The sequence below is a fragment of the Embiotoca jacksoni genome, unplaced genomic scaffold (assembly GCF_022577435.1).
Source record: "Embiotoca jacksoni isolate LCO1_2020_lvr unplaced genomic scaffold, fEmbJac1.0.p SCAF_9, whole genome shotgun sequence".
NCBI lineage: Eukaryota > Metazoa > Chordata > Actinopteri > Embiotocidae > Embiotoca > Embiotoca jacksoni.
Window position 1 is genome coordinate 20319199 of NW_027185447.1, and position 15000 is coordinate 20334198.

Sequence of the window (15000 nt, forward strand, 5' to 3'; positions counted from 1 at the left end):
AACGTGTGGAAAAAATTCACGTGGACATATTTTCTCTAATTAGAGCTGGAGTTATTTTGCAGTATAATATTTAGGTATTGTCGAATAATTTATTATCTGTTAATACACTAGTTACAAATGCCTCAGATATGTAAAATTGTTGTCGAAAACAATAACAAGCACTTAAAAATGTACTTAAAGTTCAATAACACTGCACTGTGCTTATTAGTTTATAAAGGAAAGGGCTGAGGACTCTGAGCTCTTAATTATACAGCGAGTGAGCACATTAAAACACAAAAACAGGAGAGTTGTGACTTTTCAGTCCAGAACCAGGCAGACGAATGTGAGAACAGGCAGACGATGACAGCACTTGGACTGAGGAGCGGGTCATGTGGGGAATGAAAAGTCAGCGGTCAGCACTCAGGGGATGACAGAGAGATATCAGGAGCACGACTACAGCTATCAGCGGCAACGAGGGCAAGAGACAGGGCTATCAGCCAGCGGCGGTCGGGAACTCCGCAGAGGGATGGTAGCGGTGATGAGACCGGCCCGAGCTTTGCTCCATTTTTAATGACACCCGGGCCCCGAGAATAGATGTGGAGCAGGCGTGCTGTCTTGACCTGGTCTGATACAAAAAGCTTTTCTCCGGACGACATCAGTCAGAGCCCTCATTAATCCCTCCGGGGGGGATAATAATAAGCGAGAAGAGGCCGAGCTGCTTGCGGAGACCCCGTCCGCCGCATCTTTAATTCAATATGACAGCCGCTCATTTGATCCATTTTCAGAGCTTCAGTCATACATGTCCTGTCAGGGTCTACAACATCAGTGCGGGAGCTGCTGAGAAATACACGATAATGCTGAGCAGCACGGGTACCGCGGACGTGCAGGTGGATGAGCGCACAATGCATCCCCCCCGCAGCTTTAATGTGACAGCGAATGAGCCAACAATCAACCGGGTAATTGCGTAAACAGCGGCCGACCGCAGGACACCTCGAGTAGGTCACGGGCGAGGTGAAACACAGGAGCTTCAATTATAAATTGCCCCAAGACAAGGAGGTGACCATGGAGACGGAAACAGAAACTATAAGAAACCCGAGAGTGCAGGTTGCGATGCCTTCCCCCTTGAGGTTAACTAGCACACAGGTAAAGCAGCTCTCACTGCAGGTAGACTGCTCTGCTGTCTTTGCCCACTATGGACCTGCCATCTTTATTGCTTTGTATACTGTTGGAAGTCCTGGCTGTAAACTGTAAGTAAGCTTCTTTCAACTTGAATTTACGGTCTTATTAAAAGGGCTTTATTAAGTGGAGTTAATCCTCTGGGCTACAATGGCCCCGTAAGTTTGTAATATGTTTCCCGAAACCCAACGCAGTTATGGTTCAATAAAATTGAGCAGCTACTTGCGAGGACCTGCAAGGAAAGCGTGTCTAATCTAATATATTAATAGTAACTCTTCTGTACATTTTTGAAAACCGTCTTTTTTATTTAGTTATGGCTGATGCTCCGCTGAGGGGGAAAAAGTGCCTTTTCCGTCTGATATGAATGAACATCTCAAGACTTTAAATCATCAATCATGCAAGCAGAGTATTAAGAAAGAAGGAGATGGGAATAAATTTGAGTTAAAATGACGGACAAATTGGAATATGTGAGTACAAATATAATGAAAACATCCTTATTTTCTTTGAAATATGTGTCAAATCTTGTTATTTTTGCTTCTGTAAAATCCTTTTCAGTGTAATCCTTCATGATGTAGGATCGTGCACTTTAAATACACTCAACTGTAGTTTGCTGGCTGAGCTTATATTTTAAAAAGTAAAGTTTCATTTAAAACCAAAATATGATAAATAACTGTAAATATTCTTGTTGCGTGCACACTGTTACTGCGGCACAACAAAGATATCTTACAGAGATGAAGAGCTTTTGAACAGAAAAGGTCAGTAAAAGTGAGTGAGTTTATTTACAAAGAGAACTTGAAACCTCGGCAACAGTAGATGAAGGCGAGCAACAGCAAAAACAACAATAAGTAATTGTAGCCAACGTTTGTGCTCCGAAATGATGTCACAAAGATAAAACATAAAAGGACGACTCCGATAAACATCTCGAACAGGTTTACCATCTGATAAGAAGCAGCTGAGTTTCACAAAGCGACGATGCTGAAGGCCGATAACCTTTCTGTTTCCCCCGGTGCTTCGACTCGTTTCAATGAAGATGGACGCAATCGAGAAGAAAGTAGATTTGTCTGCAGCTAACTACATTATCAGTAAACATCGACCTGCTACAAATGACCTGCTACTTTTGTGCATTTAAAATCACAAAACGTGCTTTTTTTTTAATCTTATATATCTATTTCCATTTCAGGACACATGGCGCACCCGCTGTTCCAGGTTTACGTCTTACACAATGCTCACTGATGCACCTCCATGTGTGTGTGAATCTCACACACCCGGTCCATTGCTAAGTGCACTGTATAAAGTTACCATTCTGCCTCCTGACACGCACCACTGCTGCTAATTATAGCTGGCGATCAATATCCAGGACAGTAACGAGGTGACTGCCTCTCCGGGCCTGAAATTGCTGTCAGTGGTTTGTGATGTGCAATTTGGGTATTTTCCTTTAAGATGGAAATATTCACAGGGCTTCAGCCATGATTTTGGAAATACATTCACTCAATGGCCCCCAAAATCGCTGACGTTTCTTTTAAGTCGTTTTCGATTTCCCATATTTCAATTCTTCAGTTAGCTGTTCAGCAACTATATTCCAGTGTAAAGTTCTGTCGTGTTAAAGCCCGCTTTGCACAAACACTGAGACGTCTCGTATCCAGCAGTCCGACTTTTAACGCCAAGAGTATTTACATGTTTTTTAATTTTGTCAGAATCAAGACTCCTCCAGAATTCCTTCATTGTCACTGCAACCAAATTAAAGAAAACAATCTAAGTTGCTGCAACACAGGGGAAAAAGGAACATAATGTAAAAACAAACTATGAAAATATAGATGTAAAAATATATACATGTATCCTCCCTATCCTATATGAGAACTGTTGTAATAGTGGTGAAGCTGGAGTATTGCACGTTATGGGTCGTATGTAAAATGTTTTATGTGTATAGGTCATGTTAAGTAATATATAGAGGCCTGCATACATATCCATATAAATATGTACATGTATGAAAGGAAAAAAAGCAGATTGTAACAAGGGAGAAGTCGTAAATCTCATTTAAAGAAATAGTAACCACGTAATGAAACCTTTTTATGGAAAAAATGTCATAAGTTATTATTCAAAGCAGACTGCTTTTATATATGTTTAAAAAACACATTAGAGAGGATCTTTGAGTAAAAGCATTAATACAGTGGAAAACAAATACTGCATTACAAACAAGTACTGCATTGAAAATGCACCTTAAGTGAGGTCAAATCTACTTACTTAAAAATAATAAAGTAAAAAGGGATTTTTCCAACAAATGGGCCGTTTTACTGTCATACTATTATACAGTGGATTATTATTACTGGTTCATTAATGAGCAAGGCAGGATTTTATTTGGTCAAATTCGAGATCATTTGAACTTTTATACACTTCTGGGTATCTTCATCTTAAAAAATTATGATATTTTATGAGCCAGTCAGATATTTAGTGCATAAACTGTCTTTAACCTTTCGTAATGCTTGAAGTGGCATTACGTCGAAATAATAAAGTAAAATATGAGTTCCCGACGTTCTGAGTTTCTTTACACCACTCCTGTGTGTCACTTCTAAACTCTGTGTTTACGCGAGACACATCGTGGTGCCGAGTCTCGCTGTGAATCAACACACCTGGGAGCTGAGATTGTCTTTCATTGATCTGCTGAGGCAGAAGGATCCGTGCAGTGAAATCCTACGTTGTTTTCTTTATGACTTGTATTGTTCTCGCTGATGCTGCAGCGGCAGTAAAAAAAAAAGAGAGCGACCGTAAGTTCTGTGGTTTGCACCAAAAACCTCACAGACATTTATGTGTTGACTCTCCCTACATCCATTCTGAGCTAATCTTTATTGTCATCTCTGTGTGTGTGTGTGTGTGTGTGTGTGTGTGTGTGTGTGTGTGTGTGTGTGTCGCAGGTCGGGATGTTGCAAAGGAGCGTATAGTGGGAGGATACGCACCGGTTCCACACTCAATCAAGTACATTGTGTCGATACAGAACATGGACCGCCAGCACTTCTGCGGGGGCTTCTTGATAAATAAGTACTGGGTAATCACAGCAGCACACTGTAACATCGGGTGAGCTGAATTTCTTCTTCTGATTTACCTCTGCTGAGTATAAAAGTTACATAGGCTAACCCGGGGGCGTCGACACAGACTCGTCGAAGCAGGGAAATAAATCCCAGGTCACAGGATACTCAACTTCTTTGTGTCCTAATTTGGCTTTTTTGTAAGGAGGTCGTATTGAGCGATTAAAAGTGTTATTGACGTCGGATGACTTCGACCTGACTGACTCTCCTTGCGTGTTAAATGTGCGTTTACGGGACTTTCATTTGGTGATCTGGTAATTTGGAGCCATATCAGATAGTCGGCGGTGTGAATTTATCAGGACTGGAAGAAAGAGCGTGAAAATGATACAAGCAAACTCGCGACAATGGATCTCTGTGGCGCTGGAATCTGACGCAGGCGTACGATTGCCTCGAGGCTCGCTGACAACAACTCCTTCATATGGTTTACATGGATTTGGCTCATAAGAAAGCAATAATTATGGAGAATGTTTTGTGTTTAGTCCAGATTCTACGGTTACAGCAGTTTATCAGCAAACTGATATATTAGACCTTTTATTGAATGACATTCAGTGTTGTCGAGTTCCCAAAGGTTGGGGGTTGCCTACTTCCGTTAGTCGACAAACAACAAGCTTCTGTCCTCAAAAACCCTTCACAGCATCTACAGCAGTCGCAGTGTACTGTACGAGTTTAAGAAAAAGAAAAAAAAACACCACATAGGTCTTTTGTGGAAGCAACTTTTACGAACCACTGCTCCGTTTTTAAAGTAAAGCGACCTCTAGCGGTCGTATAAATAACGACAATCTGGGCGTTGGGGTGGATGGTTCATTACGACAGCGGACTTGGGTGCATTCGTTTCCCGTTTCCAATCATGAGTCGGGTCAGTTTATTAAAACACGATTACTGTTGCTATGACAGTCAAGGTTGCGAAACTTAAACAAAGTTTTAACTGCAACGCACAACAACGGTTCAAGTCATCATTTTAACTTATCATAACATATTATCCTTCTCCTTATAGTCTCAAAAGAACAAACAACCTATTCCTTTAGAGCATTGTAGCGCCTTTCAGCTCATTGTTTTTGCTGTTCTCATTCATCTTCACCAACTAAATGGATGGGTTTGCAATTTGGCAAAAATGACGTCACTGATACTTTTTAAGGTGATTACGTTTTCAAGCTAAGGTTGTGTTAACAGCTTCTTTTCCGCATAATATATTGAGTGTTATAGTCATAGTAGGAAAAGCACCCTGTCCTTATTTACCTTAATAAAGACCAGACTCCAGCTAGTTGTTCTTGTTCCAAGTGGCACAGCTTACTGGAACTCAGCCATCATTAATGCTTTTACTTACACCTGCGCCTTTCCTGCTATCATTTCTCCGTGAAATAGTTTGCCAGTGAAAGCAAAACTCAGTAGGCAAAAGAACATATATTTTTAATAATAACACAATGGTTCTGTTCTATTCAAGAGCAGCCAGTATGTAAAGAACCAGGCTGCTGAAAGTAAAGCAGATGAATGGAATTCAGTCATCCTGCTTTTGCTTTTCATACTGTGACATGCCAAAATATCTTCTATGAAAAAGATCAATGATGGCGATGATCAAAACATATCCTTAGACATCTGAAGACTTCTGCTTTTATAACTTATTCACCGAAAAAAAAAGATGAAACTGTTTCATACCCTTCAGATACGACCATAGACATATCTTTCTTATTTTTTTTTAAATCTTTTTTGAGGCAGGATGGGAGATCTTTAGGGGGAGATGACAGGTTAACAGTATATGTCACGTAGAAATGCGATGCAACATCTGAAAGCTGGGAATCTAAAGAATAATTTGAGATGCAGCTCAGAACTGTGTGTCAAGTTATTGAGCACCCTTTACAACAAGCTATCATGACCTGGTTGGTACCAATGGATGCCTCCAGTTACATAGGATACCAGTATCTTCACTCCAGCTGTAAAACTGAGCCGCTACAGACAGTGATGTCAACCAAGGGCGCAGACACCTCCGCCAGCAGGTCGGCGAGGGTTGAAAAAGAATCCAGTGTTTCTTCGTTAGCTGCTATGTATAGAGCAATATCTGCTGATCCAAAGAAAGGAAATCAGAACAAAAGAAAAAAAATCAAAACACTATAGTAGCCTGTCTCCACCTGTTTGTCTCAGCTGTGATTATAGTCTGAAAACCCTGTTCGCATGAAGGTTCGCTCAGCCACCCTGAAGGGCGGACCAATCAGCAACCAGTGGGCGCGGCCAAGTACGATGATGTCAAAGCCGTTGAAATGTAGTCTCAACAGTGATGTAAGTGGAAGACCTAGATGAGGCAGTGAGAACATTTAGCAATGCGGGCAAATATTGAGGAATTGAAGGCCGAGTCTCTAAAGTCAACGTATGTCATATGGTGGCAAATGCCGATTGGTTAAAGGCTTTTCCAAAATTACCCAAAGGGTCTACGACCGTTGGGATGCAACGACTGGAAAACGATTCATATTGGAGCGTGACAGACCCATGTATTCACAAAGTTAATGTGGGTCTGGTAATACCAGGCTGTGCGTGTAAGACTTCCTGATTATATGAAACGTTATATTTAAACTTGAAGGAGATTATGTTCTTTACTTAAGCAGCACACACAGCGGGCACAAGTATCAATATGCAAATGACTGTTTAAACGTGTTTCTACATCTATTTATTATAAGACTGTGGGAGTGGAAACGTAGCTCGCACACTCAGTTCCACGATGACTCATGAATCAGGGGAATGTGCAGCTTTATAAATCTGAATAAAAGTGGTTTTTATGCATCTGGCCAAAGGCATCATACTCTGAAAGGAATAGTCCATCATTTTGTTTAAAGAGATTGATTCGGCTGTAGCTTTGTATAAGGGACAGTAATAACAGTGGCATCGGCCTTTTGAGCAAGCTCTTGGAAGAAGTGTATTTCCTGAAATGTGTCGAACTATCCCTAAGACACTACTGATTTATACAGTGGGGTGTTATCCCGACACTGAGAGGCTAATTTCCTTCTCTCTTTTTTTTGTCTGCAGTGTAAGTAAAATGATAATCGTGTCAGGAGACTACTCTTTGGCAATTTACGAGGGCACAGAGCAGGAAATCCTGCCCCAGCTGGTGGTGCCCCACCCTGCGTACAACAGCACCACGAACAACAGCGACATTATGCTGATTAAGGTATTCATCAGGAGGGGGGGGGGGATGTTACTTCAGTTGTGTCCGAATCAGTTTTTGTTGGTCTTTTTACTGATCGCTCTCCGTCCCACCATCTCTCCCTAAGCTGATGGCTCCGATCTACCTGAACAGCTACGTCTCCATCGCCCTGCTGCCCAGGCAGGACGCCATCATAGCGGAGGGCAGGGTGTGTCGGGTGTCCGGCTGGGGGTACACCAGCCCCAACGGGGGCCAGATCCCCGCCACCCTCCGAACCGTCAAGCTCCCCATCATCTCCACGGAGAAATGTAACAGCAGCGAGTCGTTCAACGGCAGCATCACGGAAAACATGCTCTGCGCCGGTTACAGTGTCGGTGGAAAGGACGCCTGTCAGGTGAGAGGACCTCAGTGTTTCTGTTTTAAATGGGCTCAACATATTTTCTAGTGACACTCAGCAAAAAGTAAAAAAAAAGAAAAAAAAGTGACTTCTGTAGTTGCATTTCTCTGTTTTGCACTCCTTAATTCAAAGCAGAGACCTTTCTCCTACATTTTTACCTCTTCTTTTTTTTTTTTTTTTTCCTACAATTAAAACTACATCTTATGTCTGAAAAGATGGATGAGGGGAAGTCACATTCTGAAGTACAGTTCGAGCTACATGACAAAGCTGCTGCAGGACTATATTTTTATTGCTTTCAGAAAATCCCATGAAATGACCAAAATCAACTTTGTGAGAATCCGTTATTGAGTTCTTTCCAATTTTTCTCAACCCTGACTCTTGTCGTAAGTGGAAAAAGCATTTGTTTGTGCTGGTGTGTCTTCAAAAATGTTCCTAGAACGTGTATTGTCTTTTTTTTTTTTTTTTTTTTTTTTTTTTTTTTTAACATTTCTAAAAACAGTTATCCACTGTAGTTATGATAAGTAAATAACTGTTTTCAGCTGCAGATTAAAACACGTTTTGCTGTATTTATTAGGGAAGATAATAATCATTTCAAGCAAAGAAACAATTCAATATTCGCTGGAAATTATTCTGCTACAATTTAAAGACACCCCCCTCTACTGCCACTTACACACACACACACATGAAACGATAAGCAATCTCCGGCTCACCAAATACCATCAAACCTTTCGAAAACAAAGCTGGTCAGAGGCACGTCTTTATCTATCATCTTTGAGATGAGGGCCGTCGTTTGCTCAACATCCAACTTTCTTCGTTCGGTAACAGAGCCAGCTGTCGATTGTTCATCTGTGGACGGACCAATTGCTGAATTTGGTCTCAGATAGCTGTGCTGGACTTCAGATGGGCTTTTTTTTTATTATTTTTTTTATCAGTCAGTGTTTGAGCTGCACTTCATTTTTTGTTTCTTTGAAGAGTTCGACGTCGAACATTTTGAGACATCAAAACGTTCAGACACGTGACATGAATGGAGCATTGGGAAAGCTATAACAGGGTGCTGCTCGGCATTGGCATGCAACAGCAGCCGTCTCAGAACTTTTTGATCCACCCTTGTATGTTTACACTGAACGTAATATGTTCAAAGGCAACGCATTCCTTCTGCCAATAGGTTCATTATATTAGCGTGCGGCTGGTCTCTGATGTGTGAGTCAAGTGTTCTGTATGCACGCCATCCGCCCCAACAACCTCCTGCTGATTTTCACGGAGACAGGGTTTAAAAACAGAGAGAACCCGCGCAGAGGTATATTTTGACGTTATCTTTTTATGGGATTTGTTGACAAAATTGTAATATATCACCAGTTTCATGTTCGGTAGAAATCCAAACTTTAGCTGGAGCCCCGAGAGAGTTATCGTGTCGTCCCTGATGTTTGCCTCTGCCCTGCGCTTTCAGGGGGACTCTGGCGGCCCACTTGTATGCGACGGCCGGGTCTACGGCGTGGTGTCCTGGGGGAAAGGCTGCGGCGAAGCCCAGTTTCCCGGAGTCTACACCGCCGTGTCCAAGTTTCGCAGGTGGATAGACCAAACCATATTTAGCTACTACAGCAGATGTAACAAGAACTAGAGCCCGGTGTTACTCAGCAGAGACTTCACAACATTAATTTCACTGTTGCCTTCTTCGATCTAAGTTGATGTTCACTTTACCATTCGCGCACAGTTATGTATACCCTCACGTGTTAAAACTTGAGGTAATACTTGCTTTCTTGCGGAGAATTATTGAAAAGATTCGTCATGTTTGTAAGTTAAGTATGAAGCTGCAGCCAGAAGCATGTTCGCTTAGCTGAGCATAAAAATTGGAATCAAAGTCTATCAACCAGAACCTCGAAATCTCACTCATTAACAAGTTGAATCTTGTTTGATAAGTTGAACAAAATCTGAAGTGTTAAAAAAACTACGAGTTATTTTGTTATTTGCCGCCATATTATTTGCTTCCGGGTCTGAAAATTAAGGCTAAGGCGGAAGTGCCTTGTGAACATGTAATACCACGAAGGGCCACTAGGGGTTGGCTCCGAAAAGGCTCTTGCTCCATAAACTCCCATTTAAATTCTCTCATGAAATACAAAGTCAATAATTATTTTCCACGAGTCATTCCTTCTTAGTAGTTTTCTGTCAGTCCATCTCAAAATAATCCTGTCATTAGATATTTGGCTTTAAAAGGTATGTTTGGGGGCGTGTCTGTTTGATTGACAGGCCAGTGCTGCAGTCAGGTTTCCGCTATCAGTGGGCGGGGCGTAATGTCCTCGGGTTCCCAATCCAATTGAGTCAGATCCACCGCTCGCTTGTCCCCAGCTCATCCAAATATGGGCACTTCTGGTTCCAAAATACCAAGATGGCGAAGGCCAAAATCCAGACTGACGGGCTTCATACTTGGTACTAAGCTAAGCAAACGGTTTCCAACTTCATAGGAAGAGCACAGATCTCACTATTGGCAAGAAGGTGAACATTTCCCAAAATGTAAAACTATTTTAGTTTTAGTTTTAAATCCGTCATGTCTGCTGTCGATATGTTTAAAGCATTTAAAAAAACCAAAAAACAATTCACCAACGCCGTTGGTGCAAAACGGCACACGTCAACCACATTTCCACAACATCAAGATTGGTGCCATATCCGCTCAAATCGTTCAAAATCAGAGTTTCACAGCCTCATGAAAAAATATTTGAAATGCCGTAAGCAAGCGCACTCACAATTAACCGAGAATAACCGACGCTGCAACTGCAACGTCATAAATATGAATGTTTAATGCTCGTGCGCGGGTGATTAACACAACACCAGCAAATGTGCTGAGTCATGTCCAGATGTTCAGCGAAGCAACACAATGTCTGTGAAGATGCAAAGTGTTTTGTTTTATTAGAATGATTAGAAAATGACCTGGCAACTATTTTGACAATTAGTTAAACAAAGCAATTTTCATTTTCTTACATTATTTTAAATTGAGAATCTTTGTGTTTGTAACTGTTGGTGGCACAAAAAAAAAAATATCAATAAAGGACCATGTATGCATTCAGAATTCCTCTTCTGTTAGCTTGAATGTGAACTCAGTAACAATAATTAAAGACCTATAATGTATATGTATGTGTGTGCTTGTGTGTGTGTGCAGTGGAGGAAGACAAAGCAGCTGTTTGGTGAGCAAGTACTTGATTTTCAGAATAAAGTTCAGATAATAAGTAGCAATGATCACTGCCAATTTCAGGATTTATTTATGGACTATGCATTAAGCACCTTCAAGTGTGAATTAGGTAAAAAAAAAAAAGAAAAAGAAAAGTGTTTTAAGACGTAAACTGTAATGTTTTCTTGTTTTATACACGTTAATAAAAATAATTGACTGCCATTTTGTCCATCGAATGTCTCGCTGACTTCTTTATATGGAATTTACGCTTGTGGCCGTCACCCTGAGCGGACGCCGTTAACGACGGATTACACGGGCTGCCTGGACAGATGAACTAACGAAGTCCCTCTTCACTCTGTGTCATTTAAACGAAGCCACAACACTGATAAGTCACTCTACCGATAAAACAACAGCGAGATGCCACTCCTTATGGGAGCGCGAGGTCTCGGTTTCTTGTCACTTAAACAAGCTGAGGAATTATCCCAAACCTGGAATACCTTCATGAACTATGCAAGCAGCCCGTCTTCCCTCTGAGCGATCTGGGCAACGGCTCTGAGGACTTGATGGACTCCGACGCCGCCTCGGCCAGCAGTGATTCCTGCAAAGACGTGCGATCGCGTCGCGTGGTAAAAAAAAAAAAAAGAAAATCAGCAAAGACCGCATCACACCCGATACGTGTCGGCGTATCACAACAGAATGAATAGTTGATGGCCTACTTCGTAGGGAGCTCCGGTGTCGCCGCTCGGCCCCTGTTTGTTCCGTGCTGATGGGTGTGTCATGTGATTGATGGATTTCAGCATCTTTTATGCCTCTGATTTTTCACAGGTTTAGTTACATGAAGGCTGGTTCCCTTTTTGTTCCGGCATGAGAAATCCTCTCCGGGGAGTGTTCAGAGTATATCGGCTGACGTGTTTGATTCTGAGGCTTCTTGTACGCTCGCTGAGTCACAATAAGAAGCGTCCCTCGACCGGGTTGCTTGGAGAAGTATTGATCGAGGCCTACAGATTGTGACCATTCCTCGAAATGGCGTCTCCCAGCGGGACTGTGCTTTGTGGCAGCTGGGAAGACAACACATCTTTTACAGGAGACAATGGCTTCTTATTCCCCAAACTAGGCCGCATCCATTATTTTCCGATATGGGAAGGGAAGCAAATTTAGCTTTAATGCCTCGGGGTGAGATGATACACGCATAAATCGACATTTAGACAGTGCTGGAAGAAGAACTCAGACCTACTTATGCAAGGAAAAGGTCCTTCATTTACAATCCTGCAGTACAGAAGTACGGAATCAGTTTAATACATTCCCCAGATAAATATTATACAGATTTAAGCATGCAGCATTTTAATGCGGTTGAGGTGGAGTCCTCTTAGACAGGGGTCAAAGGTCAACCAAAGGTCACGAGCTAATTCTGAATGCTGGGATATGATTAAGAGTGTAGGCAAGCAGAAAGAGAAATAATGTGACCTCTTTAAGCCTTAAACAGGTTCAGTGTGTGGAAAGAAGGGGGATCTACGATATTAAGCCGAAGCATGTGATACACCTGTCAGTGTCGGGTTGCGTCTTACTTTGGCAAGAAAAGTACATTGGTTGGACTGCTGGCTTGATAGCATTCGCCATTATCATCCTTCTTACTTTTAGTACATACAAGTAGTGCGCGTTTAAAAAAAATGCTGATATTTTGGTCTAATTTTCAGCAGTTTGAGGTCGAGGTTTGTCCATTGACAGCTTCATTGTAGGCTTTTTTCTTTTTTACACTCATGCAACGAGTGTAGTCGTCATCAACTCGATTAACGTTCTTTCCGTGACTGAAAAATGCACGAGAACGGGTGCACAGGAATTAAGCAAGCAAATAGTAGTTACTGGACGTAACTGCAGTTCTACGAGTACGTTCATATTTAGTTTCTTTACCCAAGATGGTGATGGAGGAAGGAGGACACGAGATTGAGTACAAAGTGTGAAATAAAGTCCAAGTTGGGAAGGGGTTGTGTATGTTAAGTAGCTGACGTGACGTATGGCACATTATTCACATAAAAATTACTTATTTTAATGCAAACCATAATTTTTCTAAACCCTTACTAAGAAGTTTTGGTGCCATGTGACACTTAACCTAAACCTAAAACCATGATCTTTTCCTGAACCTCACCACTTGTATTTTTGGGTGCCTTAATCACCTGCGTATGCTTTTCACACCGAGCCAATGAAAAACATGTCACTGACTCTCCACTATTACAAACTATTACAAGCTTTGCCTCGATACTGGGTTGGAAACGGAATAAGTATTCATAATTGTGTTTTCATTAGCGTACAATCACGAGACTGAGAATTTGTGTGTTTTTGTTACATTACAACGAGCCCATAATATATCCAGATAGGGAATAGGTCTTCTTCTACCGAGCCCAGAAGGGACAAACCAAACGCTGTCTCTAAAGAGGGTCCTTTTCCATCCAAAAACTCTAAAATGTCACAACAAGAATCAGAATTAGACATTAACAAGAGATGACAAAGGTTGTAAAATTCAGATGACGTATTTGCACCACCAGGGGGCATTTGATCATTAAAGCATGAGGAGTTGAAAAACAACAGATGAGGTGCTGGCCTGAAGCCACTTCCTTCCTTCTCTGATTGAAATAATCTCTTCCTCTGAAGGGCTGTGTATTAAAAACATTACATCATCCTTCTGAGTGTGAACTGAACATGATTCTGGAAAAAACTAAAATGGACGAGTCATGAATGTGTTTTTTTTTTTTTATTATTCTGCCAGCGATGCTTCACTTAAGGACAGACGTGGGGAGGGGAAGAGGACTCAGAAAAAAGTCCCCGGTCCTCTTTATTTATTATAGCCGAGCTGCCGAGTCTTGGAGGCGAGACAACTGCTGGAGTTCAGCGGCGTGCCAGGAAGCTTCGAGGCATGACAGAAGCTGGGGCTGAAAACGTGACCGGATTATTGTGCGGTCTTCTACTTAAAACCAAAGAACCATTCAACTTCAAAAAAGCCAGTTTTTCCCCCCTCCACTCTCTTTCTCTTCTGACCCGGCAGAGATGTCTGCACTTTATTTCTTTTTTTTTTTTCAACAATTTTTTTCTGCTTAATTCTTCGACTTCAGCCAGGAGGCTTTTTTTTTTTTTTTTTTTTTTTTCCCTCAATGAATCTGGGACAACAGGCAAGAGCAAAATATGCAGACGATGGAATAATTTGCTCAGAGGCAAAGCCTGAATTATGATTTTTTTTTTTCTTCTCCATTTTAGTAAGGATAATTATTACCATGTTCTGAAAATGATATTTTCTAAAGAGAAATGGACAGAGGGGACAGCAGGAATTAGTCCCTCTGTGTTACTGGGCAGTCAAGCTTCCTCTATTTCACAGTGAAAGCATTCTTGATTACTTCATTACACACCATAAATACATGCCGGTCTCGAAACAGGAGGGCAGATTCACAGAAAAATGAGTGGGCTGAGTGACGGCATCAGCCACTCCAATCCAGACCTGTTCAACACCAGCCTAAAATAACGTAGCACTGTATGTCATAGCACCTGGCACTTTTTTTTCCCATCCCAAGTTGGATTAATTCACTTTTTGTGTATATAGTTTGTGTGTGTGTGTATTTATTCATTGGCCTTACTTTTTCTAAAAAAGTATTTTTATCTATCCTATTTTATTCTACACGTATTTATAATTTTTTTGTTATTGTGTGCACCTTTTTTTTTTTTTTTCCCTAACTATGTTTCTATGTTGCTGTGACGACTAAATTTCCCCACTGCGGGATTACGAAAGTTTTATCTATCGACTTCTTCCACTCCGGCACTCAGGAGTCAGTTTGTCTCAAAAACAAACGAAGTGAACCATCAGCCGAGACCGAAAAATAAAGTCATTGATTAAAGTTGTAGAGGACGAAACCCTCAATTTAAGGGTTATCTTATCTCATAATTCAGCCGACACTCTGCCAGGTTTTTACAAGCAATGCGGTGCTAAAAATCCATTCGGTCAAAAATGGGGTGGGCCATTTGTTTCCTCCGTCCGTCCGTCCGTCCGTCCGTCCGTCGAGGAGAGTTCGGGGGTCTAAATGGAGACGAATCGCTC

General features: G+C 41.5%; 2 protein-coding genes across 4 annotated transcripts in view; one reads left to right on the forward strand and one right to left on the reverse strand.

Annotated features, from left to right (window-relative positions):
- Positions 1 to 15000, reverse strand: part of LOC138193071 (trypsin-3) — a 57196-nt gene that overhangs the window by 5277 nt on the left and 36919 nt on the right. The gene's annotated exons all lie outside the window — the stretch shown is intronic.
- On the forward strand, positions 1172 to 11136 carry LOC138193431 (trypsin-3). The gene is made up of 5 exons (XM_069141461.1): positions 1172 to 1226; positions 4065 to 4224; positions 7248 to 7389; positions 7493 to 7759; positions 9210 to 11136. Exons 1-5 carry the CDS (start codon positions 1172 to 1174, stop codon positions 9378 to 9380), a joined length of 795 nt encoding a protein of 264 aa, XP_068997562.1. The 3' UTR covers positions 9381 to 11136.